The 22,107-nt window shown below is 33.4% G+C and overlaps 3 protein-coding genes across 6 annotated transcripts; 2 read left to right on the plus strand and 1 right to left on the minus strand.

The window, feature by feature from the left end:
• Positions 1-2,065: 2,065 nt before the first annotated feature.
• Positions 2,066-9,054, minus strand: LOC111899132 (monothiol glutaredoxin-S15, mitochondrial). Of its 3 annotated transcripts, XM_023895013.3 has the most exons (7): positions 8,713-9,054; positions 3,572-3,673; positions 3,058-3,174; positions 2,859-2,958; positions 2,659-2,725; positions 2,432-2,510; positions 2,066-2,350 (listed from the first exon to the last, which is right to left on the minus strand). In XM_023895013.3, the coding sequence occupies exons 1-7, from the start codon at positions 8,857-8,859 to the stop codon at positions 2,306-2,308; spliced, it is 657 nt and encodes a 218-aa protein (XP_023750781.1). In that variant the 5' UTR covers positions 8,860-9,054; the 3' UTR covers positions 2,066-2,305. The 3 variants fall into 3 exon arrangements, with proteins under 3 accessions (XP_023750781.1, XP_023750779.1, XP_023750780.1); XM_023895011.3 differs by lacking the exon at positions 3,572-3,673 and having other exon boundaries at positions 8,713-9,049; XM_023895012.3 differs by lacking the exon at positions 3,572-3,673 and having other exon boundaries at positions 3,058-3,171; positions 8,713-9,045.
• Positions 9,055-9,262: 208 nt separating this feature from the next.
• On the plus strand, positions 9,263-10,782 carry LOC111899133 (uncharacterized). Of its 2 annotated transcripts, XM_023895014.3 has the most exons (3): positions 9,263-10,091; positions 10,179-10,262; positions 10,447-10,782. In XM_023895014.3, the coding sequence occupies exons 1-3, from the start codon at positions 10,038-10,040 to the stop codon at positions 10,672-10,674; spliced, it is 366 nt and encodes a 121-aa protein (XP_023750782.1). In that variant the 5' UTR covers positions 9,263-10,037; the 3' UTR covers positions 10,675-10,782. The 2 variants fall into 2 exon arrangements, 1 of the variants encoding a protein (XP_023750782.1); XR_002852781.3 differs by lacking the exon at positions 10,179-10,262.
• A 3,390-nt stretch (positions 10,783-14,172) lies between these two features.
• On the plus strand, positions 14,173-16,125 carry LOC111899134 (tRNA N(3)-methylcytidine methyltransferase trm141). Its single transcript, XM_023895015.3, has 9 exons — positions 14,173-14,537; positions 14,708-14,800; positions 14,933-15,037; positions 15,233-15,340; positions 15,451-15,522; positions 15,615-15,665; positions 15,738-15,800; positions 15,873-15,997; positions 16,083-16,125. Exons 1-9 carry the CDS (start codon positions 14,247-14,249, stop codon positions 16,114-16,116), a joined length of 942 nt encoding a protein of 313 aa, XP_023750783.1. The 5' UTR covers positions 14,173-14,246; the 3' UTR covers positions 16,117-16,125.
• The last annotated feature ends 5,982 nt before the right edge of the window (positions 16,126-22,107 follow it).

Genomic DNA, 22,107 nt, shown 5'->3' on the forward strand with positions numbered 1-22,107 from the left:
ACCCGTGTCATTTTGCCTTGGTTTGACACGGGGCCATGTCGGACGCATAGTGAAGTTTTTTAAATGAAAAAAAAAATCGGATTTGCTCATTCTAACACAACACCTCTTGCTTTCAACTCGTTTTTCTCTCTATTGTCTTCGCCAAAACTGATTTCACTCATAATCCTCCTTTTATTCGTCAACTCTAAGTACAATCTTAACCTAAGGTATGAAATTTCTGTTCTAAACTTCATTTTGTCCTCCTTGAATCTTCTCTTAGGAGCTCCCACAAGGAAAGTGAGGTTTTCTATCAAACCCTAGGTCTTAAATTTTCATACGAATTGTGCTTAATTGCTTAATTTGTTGTGTAGGATAAGCTTGGAGAGGTCGAAGGAAGAATCTACTGCAAGGAAATCACACATTCAAGCTACAAGCCGATATAATCCTTCTGATTTATAGTTTGCTTGAATATTCTTGAAAAACTAGCATCTTTGTGTGATTTTTTATGGTTTTTGGTGGAAATCTTGAGTTGGAATTAGTTAGTCATTGTCTATTAGCTTTGTGCATTGATTCTTTTGACCAAAGAACCGTCGGCTTCCACGATTGTGTGACTTTAAAGTAATTAAGCAATAGATTTCATTTTTTCGTCTTTAACTTAATTTCATTAATTATATGTTAATCGACTACGATGATTTTTATTTTATTGTGTTTTAATGCTTCTTTTCATTCATATGTTATTTGAGTAGATTTATCATTGTAGAATGCATAATAACAAATTATATATATGCTTTTTATTTTGTTGTGTTTTAATGTTTTTTTATTACATCAGTCAACCGTCCTAGGGCTGACAATTCTCGACACGACACGAAATAAATGCGTTTGTGTTGAGTTTTTCAACCCGCCAACCCGTTTATTAAACGGTTCATATATGAGTTTCTCAAAAAATAAACGGTTGACCCACCAACCCGTTTATGTTCTTAATAAAAAAAATTATTTTATTTTTAAATATATTTATGTATCAAGTATTAATATTTAATAAGTATTATATAATATATACCACTGATTCATAGACCATTTGACTGTTTTAACATTTTGACTCGTAGTAGATGATCTAAGGTCGTAACTCGTAACCTATAAGGCTAAGTCTGTAACATATTTCTATAAATGTTTTTAATTTTCATTTGGATGTTTAATACTTAAATGTCTAAAATTCGGACCCACGAGTTCAAATCTGACCCACGAACCCGCCAACCTCTGAACCCGTATAAATAAATAGGTTGGCAGGTCATATATAGGTTTATGTTACAAACCCGCCAATCCGTGACCTATATATTTAAATAGGTCGTGTTTGGGTTGACATATTTTGACACGCCAACCCGCGACACAGCAACCCGAACACGACACGATTGTCAGGCCTAAACCGTCCACCGGACGAGTATAAAACTAATTATAATGATTCTAAAGTATAATAGTTGATCATAAACTATTAAAAAAAATATTGTAATAGTTTTATTTTTGGGGAAATAGGATATTTTAATGAATAATAAGGATAAATTTGATATTTAAATTTTAAGTTTGATAAATACGATATAATATTTAGTTGTTTAACAAGGACAAATACGAAATTCATCCAAATTTTTTTTATAAAATTTGCAGGTGAATAATACTCACATTTTTTTACAAAAAATTATTGTTCTCAGCGAAAATTATGCGTTTTTTTTTTTTTTTTTGGTAGGATGCTTAAAATAAATTTTTTCACAGCAAAAATAAAAAATAAAGCTTTCTTCTTTAGTTTTGATCCGTAAAAACTAAAAACCAAAAAAAATAAGAATAAAAACTCGTTAGTAATTTCACTGTTTGAATGTACAAAATTATATTTCACCTGCAAAAATCATTAGTTTTTTGTGAAAAGAACCTTTTGTAATAGGAATACTCAAATACCATTTTCAAATAAATAAATAAACAAATACTGTGCAGGGGAATAGTAATTTTGTAGGACTGTAGGTTTAACATGCAAAAATATATGAGAAAATAACGTGTAAAATTACTTTTCACCTGCAAAAATCTTGGAAAACGCTTAAAAGGGTTTAGCCAAATTTAATAATCATAAAATAATCAACTAATTTTTATTACATCCATACAATAATACCAAACAAATAACAAGCTCAAAGTTTTTAAATGCAAGATAGAACAAGAACAGTATGTTGCAGCATATCAATCTCACATAATAAACTAAAACCTAAAAAATAAGTAGTAACATGACATTATATTTTCACTCACCTTGAACAAGAACAACGACTATTACTTCATAAAATTCCAAATTCCTCTATTCGGAGGGAGTTGCCTTTATCTTCTCCTTCAGTTCACCATTCTTCATAACACAAAAAAGTTTTCAAAAACACAATTATAAATGAAAAGACCAAAGAAAAAAGATAAAGATGCAGAAACTTACCTGATGCATATTCAGGATAATGTCTGATCCTCCTATGAATTCTCCATTGATAAATATCTGTGGAAATGTTGGCCACATGCTGCAATGCATACACACCCAATATTATACCCAATAAAAATTAATAATGAAATGGAAAAAAAAGTATGTGCCTTTGACCCATTTGACTTGTTGACCTATATATAAATGGGTCGAAAGTCAAAACTACCACCTCTAATTGTGTTTGTTACCTGAAAGATTTTACAGCATTTTTAAGTTCAGGATCTTCCAATATGTTTCTAGAATGTATAGGAACACCTGCAAAAATCCCCACCAGCACTTGGAATTACTAAAACACCCTCGAGAATCCAAATAGAAAAAGGAGGTAAATGAAACTACCATTTTCAATTCCAAATTTACCCTTTTTCTTTACAAAGATTTGAGCACTTACGATATTCACTCAACACTCTGACTGCTAATGAGCTGAATCCACAACGGGGTTGTTCTGGATCCCCTTTCATGTAAATCATCACATGGTTGTCCTTCACATCCTACATTTTGCAATTAACAAATGTTGTAATCATAAGATCCAAAGGAAACATATTAGTCAAAAGAGAGGTTTTTTGGTAAACTTGGCAGTAACCACCAACCTGCTCAACAATGTCTTTTAGGGTAAGTTGTGAATTTTCAAGCTTATTTGTGGGCTTGAAATCATCATGTGTATCAGGATCATTGGGGACACTCGTTGAAAATCGCATCCCATGCTGCTACAAATGGTATCAAGTATCAAAATTTTCAAATAAAAACAATCACTTTAGCAACTATTAGTGTCTAGAATGGAACTAAAGATTAAAAAAAAAAAATAAAAAAAAATAAAAAAAAAAAAAAAGCAGACTCTTCGGTTGGCAAATTCAAGCAAACCTAGTATTTACCACATTCTAATTTGACATGAATCATAGATGCTTCGAGTAATTATCTAATAAGATGTTTCTATACTAGTTATAACTTTATTAAGGAGGCAAAACACTTGTTATGAATCGATTCAGACGGAGTAAGTTTTAAATATAGACTAAACGTTCAAAATAGAGCTTAAAACTCTAATTTGAAATCTAAATCAGAAGATAAGGTCATCAATTTAGACAATATACAATTATAAGTTATAACATACCAAACTACCAATGTGGTTGTAGTGGTAGATTCAATTGACCTAAAGCCCTTGAATAACATGTTCAATAACACCTTTGTCATCGTATTACACGTACGACTCTGCACCAAATCATCAAAAAAAAATCGAGGTGGTGTTTAACATAAAAAAAGAGAAATTAATCGGTAATAACCAATGTAAGGTAAAATAACAAGATTTGACCCTAAATCCAAAGGAAATCTTAAAGATATAAGGACAACTAATAACCGACTTATGATTCTTTTTCTCTTTTTTCTTGGTGATTATCTCAAAATTTTGGTTTTCCTTCTTAATCTTTGAACATGAATATGAAAAAAATAGTTGAACAAGCCATAATGGATTCGGTACAACACAAATAATGGGTCGGATTATCAGGTAACTAAATAGATGAATAAATTACACAAAATGGTTTTGATTTAGATGGTTTGGTTTAGTCTCTTTATTTTATTCATTATTTTTTTCAACTTCAAACATCTTGATTGTTTATTTTTAAATTGAAACATACTTATGATTTGTTCTTGTTTTGGATTTCGTCTCTATCAAACCAAAAAAGATTATATTGCTATTTTCTACTGAAACGTTATGCATAAATGGTGGTGGCAAAGGGTTCATCAAATTAAGGTCGCTCATTTATAGAGTGTTCATCAACTTCACAAAAATATTGAAGCGTCAAAAACTAATGCAATAGTGGCAACAATTCACCAAAAGATTGAACAAAGCGACTAAGCTGAAGTGAAGCCCCCAACGGAACTGAGACTTACGACCAATCTGTTGACTTTAAAGACCCTACGCAAAAAGTAAAAATGGGTCCCTAAAACTTTGGATTATCGATGGATATCGACGAATACTGATGGATATGCGATAACTTAGCAACGTTTTAACAAAGGATTAACAACGGATCAGAAAAATTTTAAAATTTCGAGCGCCTTCGATTTTTGATTGACCATTTTGTCAACTGATCTGCTAATCGTTTCTTTAAATTTTCGAGCGCCTTCGATTTTTGATTGACCATTTTGTCAACTGATTTGCTAATTGTTTATGGGCATGGCCTGAGTTTGAATTTGTAATTCCAATGTTCTACGACTTCTAAATACTTACGTCTGAAATCTGAAGTTCGCACATGCTATTCTAAAGCTTTAGGTCAATTGACCCTACAACCTATGTTATAATTGTGTATTCTCTAAATTAATGACCATACCATCTCGTATAGACTTCATATTACCGCTTCACTTTAGCATAGTCATTTTGCTCAATCGTTTGGGAAATTGTTGTCACTGATGTATCAATTTTTGACGCTTCAATACTTTTGTGAAGCTAATGACCTATCTCTAAACCATCGACATTAATTTGATGAATTTCATGCCACTGATGGATCAATTTTTGACGCTTCAATAGAAAAAGACGATATAGTCTTTTCTTGTAACACTCGTGTTCTAGATTGGATTAGCTTTATATTCTCTTGGGCTAAGATGGAGTTTTTGGGAAAAACTCAATGTTACGGCATAGGGCAAGGATGTCCACATCATGGCATTGTATATAAGGCACGTGCATTTTTTTAGCCGCTACAGCGTGGCAGCTGTTTTGGCCCAAGCCCATGATTTTTTTAGGGTTTCCTTCGTATTTAAACTCTCTAAGTCATTTTTAAGGTTCCTTATCAACCTCTATCACCCTCAAGTTCCAAAAACCCTAACCCTAATTTCTCCTTGTGAGTTGTGAGCCCATTTTGGTGAACTTTAATTGCTTGTGAATAAAGAAGAGGCATTGAAAAGGATTGTGGTGTTCCGTGGCCGAAGTGAAGATCTATTTTGGACATTTCTGGACCTTTGTCAGTATCTAAGTTCCTTGCTTTATGGCTTATTGTAGTTAGATCTTGAATATGGTCCGATGTCCTTCATGTTTGGGCAAGTTTGGAAGGAAGGAGCTCATAAAGTTGGCAGCTTTGTGACTCTCATGAGTCCCAAGAGCATCATATTTAGTGGACCTAGCCTTTAGTAGATGTTCTTGCCATTTGCTTGAGTTTTGGTCTTAAATGCTCATTTTGACATAAAAAGGATTTTGGACATGTATTAGACATACATGTCTATAAAGCTTCCATCTTTGAGATGGATCTAGTATTATAAAACCCTTCTGAAGTGGTTGGGTTAAAGACTTTTCAGATTAAGGGCTTAATGGTTAAGACATGGTGGTTTTTGGCTTTATTTGGAGTTAGGGTTAGAGATATTGATCACTTGGAGTCTTAGTGGATAAAATTGAAAACTTTATCCATTTAGACCATAGTATGGACAAGATCTGAGTTTTGGATGGAAACCAGTGCCCACGACGTGGCCATAGATCGCCATGGCTTGGCAACCGGGAATTTCCCGTTTGGTTGGATAGGCAAGGGTCAGGGCATGGCCAAGGAAGGCCAAGACGTGGCGATCGACTAAAGTCAACATTAGCCGTCAACTTTGACCATTGACTTTTTAGCATGTGTTGACCTTTTTGTCAAATTTCTATTTTTAGAAGGTAGACTTAGGGTTTGCCTTGTGCGGATTGATAGGAGGTGTTTAACACGCATCTTTTGGTGGTGAGAGTTGGTTATGGTGGGCGCAACATTGATCTAGGTTTTAATCGGCTTTGTGATGCAGGTGAGTCTCCTCACTATACATGGGGGACGAAGGCATCAATGTCAGCCCATAGGATTATGTTATGTAGAAAGAAAAGGTGGTGGCACCTAGCAATCGCATGAAAGACCTGGATACAACACCCAACAAATTATATGCAAGACGAAGGTCTGGACCTTGGCAATTATATGTATAATGCTAGTTGTCTTTGTGATACTTACATAGAAGACCAATAGGTGGCTCTTGTCACTTGTCTATAAAACCTAGGTTTTGGCCCCTGACTTGGCAAGACCATGATATGGCTCATGACATAATGACAATTGTTAGAATAAGGTTAACACATATCAATCTCTATTATATGTATGATATGTGGTATTTTGAGGAACGCACTAAACTTTATGCTTACGGTTTTATGTTCATGGTTTCAAGTACTTTCAGCTTTAAGGAGAAGAGCCCACTGTGACTGCACTGCATCCCCCAGAGTTTTCCTCATTGACTACATACAATTTTTACTCTAATGTTTACATGATGTAATCACTTTGATTGATTTTGGAACAACTTATTTATATAACTTATTGTTTTAAAAATGAAAATTTTACTCTGAAATTTTGGGACGTTACATTTCTAGTCCAATAAGGACCAAACCAAAACAAAAACAAACCATAAAGATTCTCCAAATTAAAAACAAACCATAAAAATATCTGAAGTTCAAAACAAAATAATAAATCAAATAAAAATATTAACCCAAACCATCTAGACCATTTGTGTAGTTTACTCATCTTTCTAATTATCGGATAACTCGATCAATGTGTTGTGTCGAATCTATCATACCCTGTTCACATATTCTTTTCGCATAAATGTTTAAAGATTAAAGAAGAAAAATAGAAAGGAACCGACTTTTCAATTGTTTCGAATAGATAATCACAAAGAAAAAGAGAAAAAAAAAATCATTAGTCGATCGTTAATCATCCTTATATCCATAAGATTTACTTTGATTTCAGGATTAAATCTTATTCTTTTACCTTATACTAATTACAGCAGATTAATTTATCATCTTGTATGTTAAACACTTTCTTTTTTGATTTGGTGCAACTGACATACATGTAATACGATGACAAGAGCGTTATCGAACATGGTATTCAAAAGCCTTAGGTCAATTGAATTTATCCCTACAGCCGCATTGGTATGTTATAATTGTATATCGTCCAAATTGATGACCTTACCTTCTAATTAAGACTTCAAATTAAGGCTTTAAGTTATACTTTGAAGTTTGAACATTTCGCCTACAGTTAAAACTCTCTCCGTCTCAGTCGATTAAGAATTGATAAAAAGTGTTTTGCCTCATTCCTAAAGTTATAACTATTATAAATAATCTTATTAGATAATCACTCGAAACATTTTTACTTTGAACATTTCGCCTACAGTTAAAACTCTCTCCGTCTCAGTCGATTAAGAATTGATAAAAAGTGTTTTGTCTCATTCCTAAAGTTATAACTATTATAAAAACATCTTATTAGATAATCACTCGAAACATTTTTGATCTATATCGAGTTAGAATCGGGTAATACTATGTTTGTTTGAATTTGCCAACTGATTTACAAAGTAGAGAGGTGGAAAGCTTCTTCTCAAAATGATCATTTCCTAAAAATTTCTTCAAACTGTTTTACTAAACTAAATACTAGTCGTTTCATGTATGTAGTTGCAAACTAAAGCAAGTGTTAGCATGTTAAACAAAGTATTATGAAAGTTGATTTATAATTAATATGTTTATCCTCAAAAGTTGTGTTTTATGGCCGATTAATCCTTGTGGCCTTTATGCTCGCAGATTTATGCTTAAATTATTTATTTGTAGAGCTAAATTGTGACCCTTGCTTTCCTTATTTAAAGTTGGTGTGCAACATTATGTACTCTTCAGATTCACTTGTAAAATATAATAAGATCCTAGTGAACATACCATAGTAGAGAAAAGATATGGTTCATAGGGAACATTACATTGTAGAGCAAGAATACAATTCTTAGCACAATTAATAGTAGAAGAGTATCTCCAAAGGAGCTAATTCATACACTAAATTTCATGTATATGTTACGAAGCGCTAAAATTACTTCTAAAAGACCTGGCATAAAAGTAGTATGCAGTATATATATATATATATATATATATATATATATATATATATATATATATATATATATATATATATATATTTCATGTATATGTTACGAAGCGCTAAAATTACTTCTAAAAGACCTGGCATAAAAGTAGTATGCAGTATATATATATAATAAACAAGAATCTTTATGTGTAATGACATTATATATTGATGATATCAGGGATAGGTAACAAGTGGCTATTGTTCAAGACAAGGTGTTTTTGATGTTAAGACCAATTCAAAATACAAAAGATCGCTAAATTTCTGCAGTTATCATTCTAATCAATACAAGTATCTTTATCGATGAAAATAATTACGCTTTTTTAATAGAAGACAATATCATTTGAAATAAATTATCGTCGTACTTACCTTGGTACCCAATGGACCTGAATAGTGACGAGTGATAACAGTCGGGGATGACCGAAGAGTCGCTGGAGATAGCGAAGACCTAACGATACGATTAGGTCTGGCAACAGGTCGGAGTGCTAAGAGCTTATCAGAGGCTCGTCTCCACATGGTTTCACCTACACCGGAACCCTAGATTTACGGCTGTTGATCTGAATGGGCGACGGGAATGTATGTAGGAGAAGAATTGTCGCACAGGGTGAAAATGAAATATAAAATTGGGGGTGTGAAATAATGCCTTTAACCTCTATGCGAGGAGTTTGGGATGATCCTCTGCCGAGGGTGCAGGGGAGCTACATAGCCCTCTAATTAAGCGAAGTAAACTTTATGTATTTTTTCAACCTAATTGGGCCTTCTCTTATAAAATCGGCCTTTTGTCTCAAAAGAAGCCTATATATATATATATATATATATATATATATATATATATATATATATATATATATATATATATATATATATATATATATATATATATATATATATTTCATTACTATATATAAAAGCTTTTTATTGTGGTGCCGCCTACAACAATTAAACAGGGTTTATTATACAACACATCACCACCACTCTAAAAGACGCCATCGACATTGACATCGATTCATAGAGACTCATGTGTCAAGGTGTCATATCCTTTTTATATATCGTCCACCCTTTCAACATTTATCTACCGATTCCCGTTCTCCATTCCATAATTACGACTTTGGTTGCAAGAAAATCTCTGACAACAATCCTCCATAGAAAAAAAAAACCCTAATTGGCGACGGTGGTTGGGGTCGAATTCGTGTTGATATAGATTATTTCAATGAACGCGTCAGTTATATTCTGGTTTTGTTCCATGTCATCGCTTCCCATTCCTGATCAGTCTCCTTTTCTCATCTTCCATCTCATTCACACATACAGCGAGCGATGTGTTAATTTGATTTATTCATAAATTCCCTTTTCAATTTTGCTATTTGTTGTACGTGTTGTGGTTTATTTTCTTCCCTTTGTTAACTTAGGGTTCGATTTGAAGCCCGATTCGGTCCATGATTTTGACTCTAATTGTTCACGTTATCTTTTTTGGTTTGAAAGTTTTCAAGATGGTTTTGGAAATCAGAGATGTGGTGGTTGCGAGAATATCTCTGCAATCTCAAAACTCATCAAATATCACTTCCTTTTGCGTCCTTGTTGATTTATTTGATGAGTTGGGGTTGAACCCCAACTTCGACGAGTTGCTGATTTCTTCTCACTTTAATAATTTACGTTCTACAGCAGTGGCAAAGATGTAGACAATGAAGTACTAATCAATGGGTTTAGCAATAATTCATGCCCCTCTTATTTCCCTGAGTTGGGGTGTCAAGGTGAGTTTTTTTTCTTTTCCATTTCAATTATTTTTTGATTTCTTCTTCATTTACAACAAGTTAAAATTTTGGATACGAAATTGATAGATGATTGTGTTGATGAACCTAACATTTCTTCAAACCTCCTTTTCTTCAACATCTCACGATTCATGTATGGATCTTCCGTTTCTGGTTTGTATTCTCCCCATTCCACCCTGAATATTTCTAGATTATTGTTTATCTAGATTGCTTTTCATGAGGATTTAATAAATATTTATTCATATACAATTGTGATAGTAACAGTTTTCATCCTTTAATCACATATCGATTTTGTTTGGCATCTTTTATAACTCTTTATGATATCAATTTCGTTCAGGTATTGGCTGGAATAATGATTTGTTCTTGTGAATCATTTGTAGTTCACCTACTTGTGAAAATGTTCCTGTCAAGCAAATCACAGCTAACAAGTTTTCTTGAATTCTTATCTTTGATAATTTATTATTGTTTACTACTTCTATTTTACGATAAAGTGATGAAATTAGGTTGTGTTTCAATGTATTCGGCTTTTATATTTTATTTTGTTGTTTTTTGGTGGTTAAGTTGATTATGATTGTCTTGAAACCATCGTTTTTTATAGTGCCAAATTGTGTGAATATGTTGCTAAATATCCTGTTTTTGATAGTGCCAAATTGTTTCCTGAAGTTAGTGAGCACATTCTTTTTGTATGATCTCAAATTATCAATCAATGAGTTAATGGGATGAAATTATTTGTGCTAAAATATCATTAAAATTTATTATTTTATATAGATTGAAAAATATCTTGAAGAAAGGTGCTACAAGATGTATGGTAAGTTGATTCTTTGCATGTACAAGGAACAAACGAAAGTTGGTACTTTTTTGTTTTTGTGAGTTATATTTAAGCGATGTCCCTTTTTAACTTTAATTAAAAAAGAACGACTTAATTAAGTCCTAACTTTGTACAAATTTGGCCTCATTTATGGTGTTATCTTTTGCCAATTTTTCAGGGCATATTTTGCTACAAACTTACCGAATGTTTCTATTGAACTTTTAGATGATCCTAATTAAACTAGATATGGTTCACATATCTGGATGGCAAACCATAACTTGATTCACATATAGCTGGTTCAATATTTTTTGATTTTTTAATCAAACATTGTAGAAATATAAATGTGAACATATCATATCGATTCGACTTAAGTTGAAATATGTAGAAACCTATTGACTCATATGTTGCTACAAGAAACTCTATATTCTCATGTTATTTTTACTTTCCTGTAATGATGTTTATTTCGTTGGATTATGGTCGTAATTGGATCTTAAATACATTATGTAACGACCATTATGCAAAAATTAGAAAATCTAACTTTCATTTATTTGTTGATAATAACAATATACTTTAATTTTTTTATTTATGTTTTTAGTCAGAAAATCCGAACATTTAAGCATTCAACCCAATAAAAAGTGTTTTGTGGCCAAAGTTACCCTATTTGAAATTTCAAGTTTTTTAATTCAAGTTAGACTAGAATCATTCAGGTTGTATTATATTCTAAGCCGAAATTTTCATGGGAAATGGAATTTTAGGCGACTAAATTGATCTTATCTAACATCATCCGAGAATGAATCTAGGTAGTCTTGAAGTAGCACCTCGAAATGGGTCTTATTTATTCTCATTTAGTGATAAAGTTTAGTCCCTGTGTAGTTATTGAATTTTGATTAGTCATAGGGTTGGTACCCATTCATGTCAATGGGACAAAAATTGCAAATTTTTTGTCCACCCTTGTTTTTTTATCATCTTTGTGGCCTATAATTCTGATTGTTAATTTGCATGAGTAGAAGTTGCAGGCTATGCAAAACCTCTACTTTCAAGTGAACCAAATCATGAGGATGAGGCAATAGACACAAACGAGGAGAATCTGCTACCAATTGTCATAAACAAAAAAGAAAAAATCAAAATTACATGATAGACAGAAAACGAAGGGTCCCACTTTGCTAAACAGAAAAAGTCCAAAACCACAACATGTAGTTTTATTTCCTAACCCATAATAGCAATGTACTTCTATTTTTGAAGTCTAATGCTATAATAGAAAAAAGTAAGAGTAGGATGACATAACATGTCAATGAAATTTCATGTCTTTACGCGTATTAGCAACATACACATACTTGTTTCTTAACTAATAATAACATTGTACTTGGAATTTCGTACCTATAATAGCAATGTACTTACATTTATTCAAAGATTTAGACAACGATGAAGGAAATAACCAAATCACCTTTCATGGGTCGTGCTTAGCACGACCCTCAAGAATTCCTAGTATGTATATATATATATATATATATATATATATATATATATATATATATATATATATATATATATATTGTTTACAGGGAGACGTTCAACAGTGCTAATGGAGTGGGCTGAAAAAGTAGTAAGCAAAAATGAAGAGCGTAAGACAGGATGGTCCGTTTCAGGTGTTTCAGATGCAATATATCAAGTGCATGATTTCAAACATGGTGGCATAGTTGATTTGAGGCAAGAGACTTGTACATGCAAATATTGGGAAGGAACTTCTTTGCCTTGTGGTCATGTCATAATGGTCTTAAAGCACTTGAAAAAAACTAACTATGGACATCTGGCTATAGACGCTTACAAAATGGAAACGTACCGAAGTACGTGTGAGGAGGCGGTTTACCCCCTTCCAGACCCCTGTGATTGGGAGATTCATGCTGAGATGATGGTTGTTAGACCCCCGATAATGGGTACACGTCAAGCTAGTAGACCGAAAAACATAAATCGTATACCGTCACAAGGTAAGGAACCTATAGTAAGAAGGTGTAGTAGATGTGATAGTACAACACATACTGCGGCAACTTGTCCGACATTGGTCCCAATAAAGCAAAAGAAGCCGAGAAAAAGTAGCTCGATGTCAAGTAGTAAGACAGAATGGAAAGGGACGCAAGGGGCACAAGGGACTCACGAAAAGCTAGAGACGTGCAGGATGCAAGGGATGCAAAGAGAAGACTATTTGTTCAACGTTTGATTTGAATGATTGATGTTGTATGTATAATTACACATGTTATGTTTTGGAAGATGTTGATTGTGTACTTTGAAATGGTGTGGTTACTTTAAAGATTATGAGTAATATTATGATTATATTAGTGCATCATTACTAGTAGAGTAATAACTAAAACTCGAAGATAATACATACAACAAACCAAAAACACATAATAAACGTACAACAACACTAATTAACTTAAGGGAATTGCAATGGATACTTATCTTTCTCTATCGTTATATAGTCGTCCCTAATTCTTATTTTATCTTCAAAACGGTCATTTTGCCGCCCACGATCTATAATTTCTGCATCCTTCTCAGTAAGCCATTTTTCAACCATTTTGATAGTCTTCTTTGTTTTTTTTTATCCATTCCCCATGATCTTTGATTTTTTTTTTATTAATCTGCATCATTTCTTCAACCTCATTGCACTCTGCCGCAATGAGGTCACAACGTTCAGTGAGAGTCCGATGTGGCTCTTTATCTTTTTTGTTGTTCTTTAACCCATTGTAATTGTTGTAAAGTATCATCAGACATATACGACTCTCTTATGTTTGGTGACGGGGCAAGAAAATGGTCGACAATAGTAACAATCAAGCTCGTTGCACGAGAAAATATAGAAATTCGAAGATGAACTCATATTAAACTTCAAAATAATTTGTAACTCTTTACCAAAAATTCAACGATCATCCATGACAATATATAGACCCTTCAACTCCACAGAGAGTTGTTTGTCGGTTTGCAGAACTGTTTGTCGGTCCGCAGAACTGTTTTGTCAATCAACAGAGCTGTTTGTCAATTCGTTGTCATTCATACATTACAATTATTTATTAAAATGTAAAAATTATTTATTAAAAGCTAAACAACGCTAATGGACCAAAACTAAGATTAACATTCATACCTTACGGTTCAAGTAAATCGACGGTTCAAATAAATTGAGGTGGAGTTAAGACCATGACCAAAAAATGATTATAGCCTCTATTTTCCCCGGTAAGAAACCATATTTTCCGAATTGGTCTCAAGTTTTTCGGGAGTCAGCTTGTCTCACTTAACCCTGGTAAATCCGGATACGACCCCTAATGGTAATGTGAAAAATAAAAATGATGGAGTTTGGCACAGTACAGGAATGTTCACGCAAATCTTCTGAGAATACGGGCAGAAGCCAAAACTCAGCGACGGAAGAAGCAGGGGCGATGGCGGTTTTAGTATCGCAGTCGTACGCCGGTGCATATTATCCCCTAACGACACTCCTACCTCCCACCATCTTCTTTCGTCGACCACATTCCACCGCCGTTCAGTGTTTAGGGTTTCACGGTAGTTTTAACGTCGAGCAATATAATCACAACTCCAGAAAGCACTGGGACGAATTCTACGAGCGCCATCAAAACAAGGTATCGTCTCCCTGGTTCCATAAATTTGACTTCAGTTCTCAAAAAAACACAGATATATGCTAATTTGATTGCGTTGAGCCATTTTACCACTTCTATTTTGGGGAAAAAGCTTGCGAAACAATAGCATAATACAACACACAGATTTCATGAAGTAATTACACTGATTGCAGTTTTTCAAGGATCGACATTACCTGGAGAAGGACTGGGGGCAATACTTTTGTGATGATAACACCATCCCTTCCAATGGAAAAATCATCTTAGAGGTAGATTCATCTCTCATTTCTGGAAATTTCAAATTTTCATATACGAATTTTGAAGATTATACCTGATTCATTTGTCAAGTAAAAGTAAAAGTGCATTCTTTTTTGGAACTAAAATTTCATCATTATCCACAGGCTGGCTGTGGAGTTGGAAACACAATATTTCCACTTATCAAGAAATACCCTCAACTTTATGTCCATGCTTGTGATTTCTCTCATCATGCTATCAATCTTGTTAAGGTTCATTACTTCCTCATCATTTTCCCACTTTGATGATCTGCCACATAGGATAATCCTCTACTGCGTTTGGCTATGTCAATGAGACAAAACATCCAGTTTTTTTGTCTATGCAAAAGACGTGAATGCCCTCCTCATCCTCGAAAATATCCCTATAAACCTCGTCCAATATTGACTTTGTCTCCTCAAGGAATGCAGTCAGATGCAAAGTTTCGTGAAGATCAAATGAATGTTTTTGTTTGCAATATTGCTGAAGACGATCTTTGTGACCATATTATCCCCTCATCTCTTGACATTGCTACATTGGTAATAATGCACTTTACAACTTCAAGATTTTGGTTCTTGATACTCTTACTATATGAGAATTTAGAACTTATAGATAAATTATAAATACCAATAATAATGATTTTATGCAGATTTTTACATTATCTGCGGTTTGTCCTGAGAACATGCCTAATGTGATACAAAACCTTGGACACGTATTAAAGGTCACACCCAAATCCAAATTAACTCTCTTTATTCTTAGTTCTAATTTTTGGTGTGTATTCTCACATTCCTTATTATATATATGAATTTGCAGCCTAATGGTGTTGTTCTTTTACGGGATTATGCAATTGGGGATTATGCTCAAGTGAGTTTATAGTATCTTGTTCTACTATTTAATTGGTCTTCATGGCATCTAATCTTTATGGTCATTATGCAGGAATTGCTAATAACCAAGAATCAAGTTATTAGTGACAACTTCTATTTTCGTGGAGATGGCACTGTAAGTTTATTATTATTATTTATTTCCATCCTTTTAATAATCTTATTGTTATTATCAAATATATGTCTGCAGTCTTCGTTCTACTTCTCGGAAGATTTTTTGTCAAATATGTTTGTAAGAGCTGGATTTAGCATAGTGGATGTAAATACATACAACAGAGAAATTAAAAACCGTTCTAAAAATATTACAATGCAGCGGTATATACTTCAATCCTGATATTTTCTTTTTTTTAATTAAATATCTGAATGTGATCTAATTTGCTCGTGATTTCTTGTATTTTAGGCAATGGATACGAGCAGTTTTCAGAAGATGCTGACAACCATGGTTCAATTTCTATAGCTGTAATAATTTGTTCATCACATATTATATTATCCAGTTGAAACTGTAAAGTATTAGGGTTATTTTTGTGAATAGCCTCTTTGCATTATAAAATGACAAAAATATATCACTTGTTTAATATTTGTTTGATAAAACCATGGTTTTTGTCGTGGTAAATAAGGGCCCATGAGTCAGTGTGGTTTTGCAATTTTAAAATGCGATGACAAGCTTGAGCTCAAATCGACCATGTTAGGTCAAGTTTGAACTCGGTTTTGGAATGAGGAATATTTGAGCTTGAATAGTTCAACTATGTGTTAGAAATTATTCTCAATTAAGCAAGTTTGAGACAGGAGTGGTACAAACAACTTTTAGGCCTAATGCATAAACAAAGAATAAGCCCTTGCACAATATTTTTTTATTTAAGTTCCAAAAATTATTGCTAAAGTTTACAAGTTATGTCTCTTAAATCGAAGTTTAATTTTCTAACCGACTAACATTATATATATATATATATATATATATATATATATATATATATATATATATATATATATATATATATATATATATATATATATATATATATATATATATATAATTCAACAACAAACTTTAAATATGGGAACGAACTGAATAAAGCAATTGTTGATTTGGTCAGGAAAAAAAGCAATGCATCAATCATACGCAGTGTTGTAAAACTCGCCGAGTTGGTCGATTACTCGGCCGATTACTCCCTACTTGGCCCCTTACTGAAGCGAGTTACAGAATTTGAGTACTCCCCGATCAGCCTCTTATTGAAGCGAGCAGTGTTGTAAAACTCTGTCAACTCGATGATTAATCTATACTTAATGATTTATTGTTTAACACATACATATATAGTTAGTACTATATATATATATATATATATATATATATATATATATATATATATATATATATATATATATATATATATATATATATATATATATATATATAGTTCTCAGTAATTATTCATCAAGTAAGACCATTATGTGTTTTTCAAGTTTTGTGTATGCACATTTATCTAATTTTGTTATACATTTCAATCAAATTATGATTTTACATTATGATTTTGACATATATAATTTTCCTAAAAATATTTCTACATGAATTATCGAATCCAAGTACTCGCTACTCGACAGTTGGTTGAATAGGTAATGAGTAATGAGTTCTACAACCTTGATCATATGCATAAGATTTTTTTTAAGTTTACGTGAAATTAATACAGTTTCAATAATATGTAATCAAAAAATGTTTTAGTAAAGTTTGTTAGTTCTTTCCTTTAATTGCAAGTAATCAGAAGCTGAAACGATTTCCTAGTCTAACCTCAATTACGATTAAAGCAATTATTTATTTTATCAGTTCGTCTGTTAGCTCATTCAAAGGAGTTCGCCATTGATCTCGACTATATATATATATATATATATATATATATATATATATATATATATATATATATATATATATATATATATATATATATATATATATATATATATATATATATATATATAATAGGTTTTTTCTTTTTTTCTAGGTTTACATTTTATGTAGCTTTGTTTATATTTTTGGTTCAATTATACCTGATAACAAATATTTCCGAAGATAGATCTTAGATCTATCTGCGAGTATCTAATATTTGCACGAGTATCTGCAAATATTTATTTGCAGGTATATTTTGAGATTAGGGCAAATATCCCATAAATTAAAATTCTATTGTAATATTAATTTAAAAATTAAAAAATATGATATAATAGTAAGTATCCCATAAAATAAAATTCTACTAGTCTCTATTTTCACCGACCATCACCGACCATCGATTATCAATCGGTTTACGTATCTCTAAGTATATAATACAGTAAGTAATCACTTTTTTTTTTATCTATGCCAATTGCCACCTAAAGAATTTTAAAAATATATGTAGTGTATCATATATACTAATAAGAGGATGACACATCACCCCATATATCATATATACTAATAAGAGGATGACACCTCACCTCATAAAAGTTCAAAGTTGAACTCTATTCAAGTTATCAAATATTATGCACGTCGTTTAAAAATCCATATTAACTTTTATTGATTAAATAAATATTGGTGGGGTTTATATTGTTTACTAAACTCTTATCTAACGCAAATAAACAATGGTAACAAAGCGTAAGTTATTACTATTTAAAATAACTGCATTTCCGTTGCTCTACTATTTTCATTTTTCAAAAGTTTGACGTTGAAATACAAATCAATGAGTTTTATGGTTTTTATAGACTAATACATAAAGACAACTTTACAGAAAATATGATCACAATATTACACTTTCATATAAACTAATTAATATTTTTCTTCTTTTTTTAATACTATCTATATTTTGATACAAGTCTGGTAACATAACTATTAGTAGGTGTTTGGGAATGTTTTTTTAAAATGACTTATTAGTTTATTGGCATTTTAAAAAATCAATAAGCTAAAAAGATATTTGACAAACACTAGTTTTATAGGCAAAAAAAAATAGCTTTTCCTTTATAGGCAAAAAAAAATAGCTTTTCTAAAAAAACATTAATTTTTGCTTTTCTAAAAAGTCAATAAGAACTTTCAAACACGATCCCAAACACGTACTTAATTACAACTATAAAGAGGAAGATGTAAAAATAATATTTGAAATACATTTAGTAACTAGAACATAGAGAACGCGAAGTTGGCTTGTAGCTGCTTTGTGACCGTTTAGTTCTTGTATTGTGTAACTTTTTACATGGTTGTCAAAATTGTGATCCTACGATCTCAGGTATGAAAAACGATTCATATCGTATTTGGGGTAGGATCGTAAGATCGAAAGTAGGATCGTAGGATCGAGATCCGATCCAATCCTACCTTCCATTGAATTTCTTTTTTTATTTTTTTTAGCAAATGAAACTTTTTTTAACCACTTTATTTTTTTCCCTTTTTCATTTTACCATTTATCATTTTGTGTTGTGATTTATGACTAATATTTTGAATTTTTTATATCGTTTGAATGTTCGAAATATTTTTCATGTTTTAAAATTATAAATTAAAATTATGTTTTATTTTGTGGGATCTTAGGATCCCGATTCCGATCTTACGATCTCGATCTTGCAAACCCAAAAACGATTATACGTAGGATCCTGATCTTTATAACCTTAACTCTTTAGCTTCTCGCTAGCTTTGTTTTTAATATATCCGCCATTAAAAAAACTACTTTGTGACGTACAAAGTGGATATCATTTTTAATATGATTTGTTCTTTGATGTTGCATGGGTTGCTAGAAAGGTAGACAACACTTAGGTATTTGTTTTTTTGAAGCGAAAATTGCGGAAGTCTGCGGACTACATTTGCAACCCTCTGCAGCTAAAGAGGTAGACCAAACGAATGCAGCCTATAATAAGAAGCATGTTTGTTTTTTAACGTCTGAATGTTGCTGCAATAAACAAAAAATAAAAGTTTAAAAATAACATCAACCAAAACTCAAGTAGGAAAATCATAACATTAACCAAAACTCAGCAAACTATAATCATGAGCAAACTAGAATCATGACATTTCAATAATCAACACCAGAATGAGCAAGCTATAATCTATAATCTATGACATTTTAACATTACAAGATTTTCAATTCATGAAATTAATCTATAATCTATGACATTTCAGCAAACTAGAATCATGAATCAGAAACACAATTCAAAAATAAAAAAAAAAAAAATCTATATGAAACAACATCAAAACTAGCATAACAACATCATATAAAAAAAATAAGAAAATCAACATATATATCGTTCACAAGGAATGATTGGGTAGCCCCCGAATCGAATAATACCAGAGCAGATATACAGTTCACAAGGAACGATCTCGTCACGACGTTGGGTACTGCTCGTGTCTCCTCTGCGGTCAACTGCAAGGCTCTGCTCTTCGCCACTGACACCTCTGTCCGGCCCTGACAGTCATCAATAATCCTCAATGTAGTAGGAGCGGGTGTCGGCACGGAACATCCCCTCGTGCGACCTACCACACTTGCCGCAGCGGCCTCGGCCCTACTGGCCCTTCCCTCGGGAATCTACCTTAGGCTTCTTGCCCGAACCCTCCACACCAGATGTCGCATCTGGTTTCCTCTTCCTCTCCATCCCTCTCTCTCTCTCTTTCCCTCTCTCTCTCTAGCCCTGACAATCATATCCTCCAGCGTCTTGCAGCTGGATCGGCTCACAAATTGCCGAATATCGCTCCTCAACATCTCATGGTATCGGGCCTTTTTCATATCCTCGTATGCCACATACTGCGGAACAAGAAGGGTCCTCTCCATGAACATAGCGGTGATCTCCGTCACCGTCTCAGTCGTCTATCGGAGATCCTGAAACTCTCGCACAAGCTGTTGCACCTCAATCATAGGTGCGAACTCGGCCCTGAACCTGGTCGAGAAGTCACTCCAGGTCATGGTGTCAAGGGAATCATCACCAACCGCATGCCCAACCTCCTCCCACTAGTCGCGTGCCCTGTCATTCAGGAGACAGGAAGCAAATCGGACCTTGTCCCCCTCGGGACATCTGTTGGTACGAAAGGTGTTGGCGACGTCAGCCAACCACCTGCTGCTAGCAATGGGGTCCCGAGCCCCATGATAGTCTAGAGCTCCACAAGCTCGAAACTCTTTGAATGTCATCGTGCACGCCCCTAACATGGTCACCATCTCGGTACGAAAAGCACTCAACCTCTTGTCACAAATCTCCAGAATGCCCTCCTTGATCGTACCAAAGATCACAGGAGTCTGGTCCAATATGTTGCGCGTGATCTCAGATGAAATGAAATCCCTCATCTGATCATCGAGCTACCCGGCTCCAGAGCCCGAGCCTGATCCTTCACCGGCGCCAGAGCTGCTAACTCGTCTCGTGCGTAGCGTCACCATACTGAAAATACACAATAACAACATCCGTATACTCATCATAACTTGCGGGATCACACATACTACAAGTTCCCTGGGTTCATCTCAGCCTTCCTTGATTCGAGTCTGGATCCTCTTCTTTCAGTAGTATGGGCCCATACTACCTTACACATCTATCCATACTTTCCTCAAGAACTGTCTTGACTCCACCAAGTCCCTTTCGCTACTACTGCTCTATGCGCTAATCTCATCCTAGGCTTGCCCTAGGGAAATCTCCTACCCACGCCCCACCAATAGTTGCATAAGAAGTCCCTGCTATCTCCCCCTAACTAGCTCGTGAATACCATTATATATCACTAAGACCAGATAATTCTTAGAATGAGAGGTCCTACCCTACAACGGTTAGACTCAGACAAGCGCTGCGAAATAGAGCTAAACCTAACCTTCTAAAATTATTTAGTCCTCATAATATGTAACTTAACATATTCGTTTACTAGTTAGTTAAAGATAACTAGGACTCCTAAAAGCACAAAGCAAGCAACATTAGAGCATTGAGTAACCATAATCAAGCATATCCTAATCAGGCCATCATATCACTGACTAATCAGTACTAGCATGCAGTTCATAAAGCTCATACTGTAGGCGTACAAGGCATCATTCCTAAATCCTTAGCCCTAATCTAACATGCAATTCACATACACATACAGCAGGCATACAAGGCATCCTTCCTAGATCCTTAGTCCCTAATCTAGCATGCGGTTCTCATAAGCAAATCATATCATAACAAACTTGTATGGGTAATTTTGGAGTACTTACTTGAGCTCGGTTGATTGCATGCACCACACCCTTTTTTTTCTTTTCCAAAATCCTTTTTATAAAAATGATTTTCTTTTGAAAATTTTGTACCTAGTACTCAGTTTGAGTCCAGGTATACCCGAGAGTACGCCCAAATCCCTCAAACCAAGGCTCTGATACCAACTTGTAACATCCCAAAAATCATGACCAAAAATTTCATTTTTATTCATTAAAATAACCACAATTATCAAATCATTTCATCCAAAAACATAAGTCATAGTATCAAATCAGAGTATC

The sequence above is a fragment of the Lactuca sativa genome, chromosome 1 (assembly GCF_002870075.4).
Source record: "Lactuca sativa cultivar Salinas chromosome 1, Lsat_Salinas_v11, whole genome shotgun sequence".
Lineage (NCBI taxonomy): Eukaryota > Viridiplantae > Streptophyta > Magnoliopsida > Asterales > Asteraceae > Lactuca > Lactuca sativa.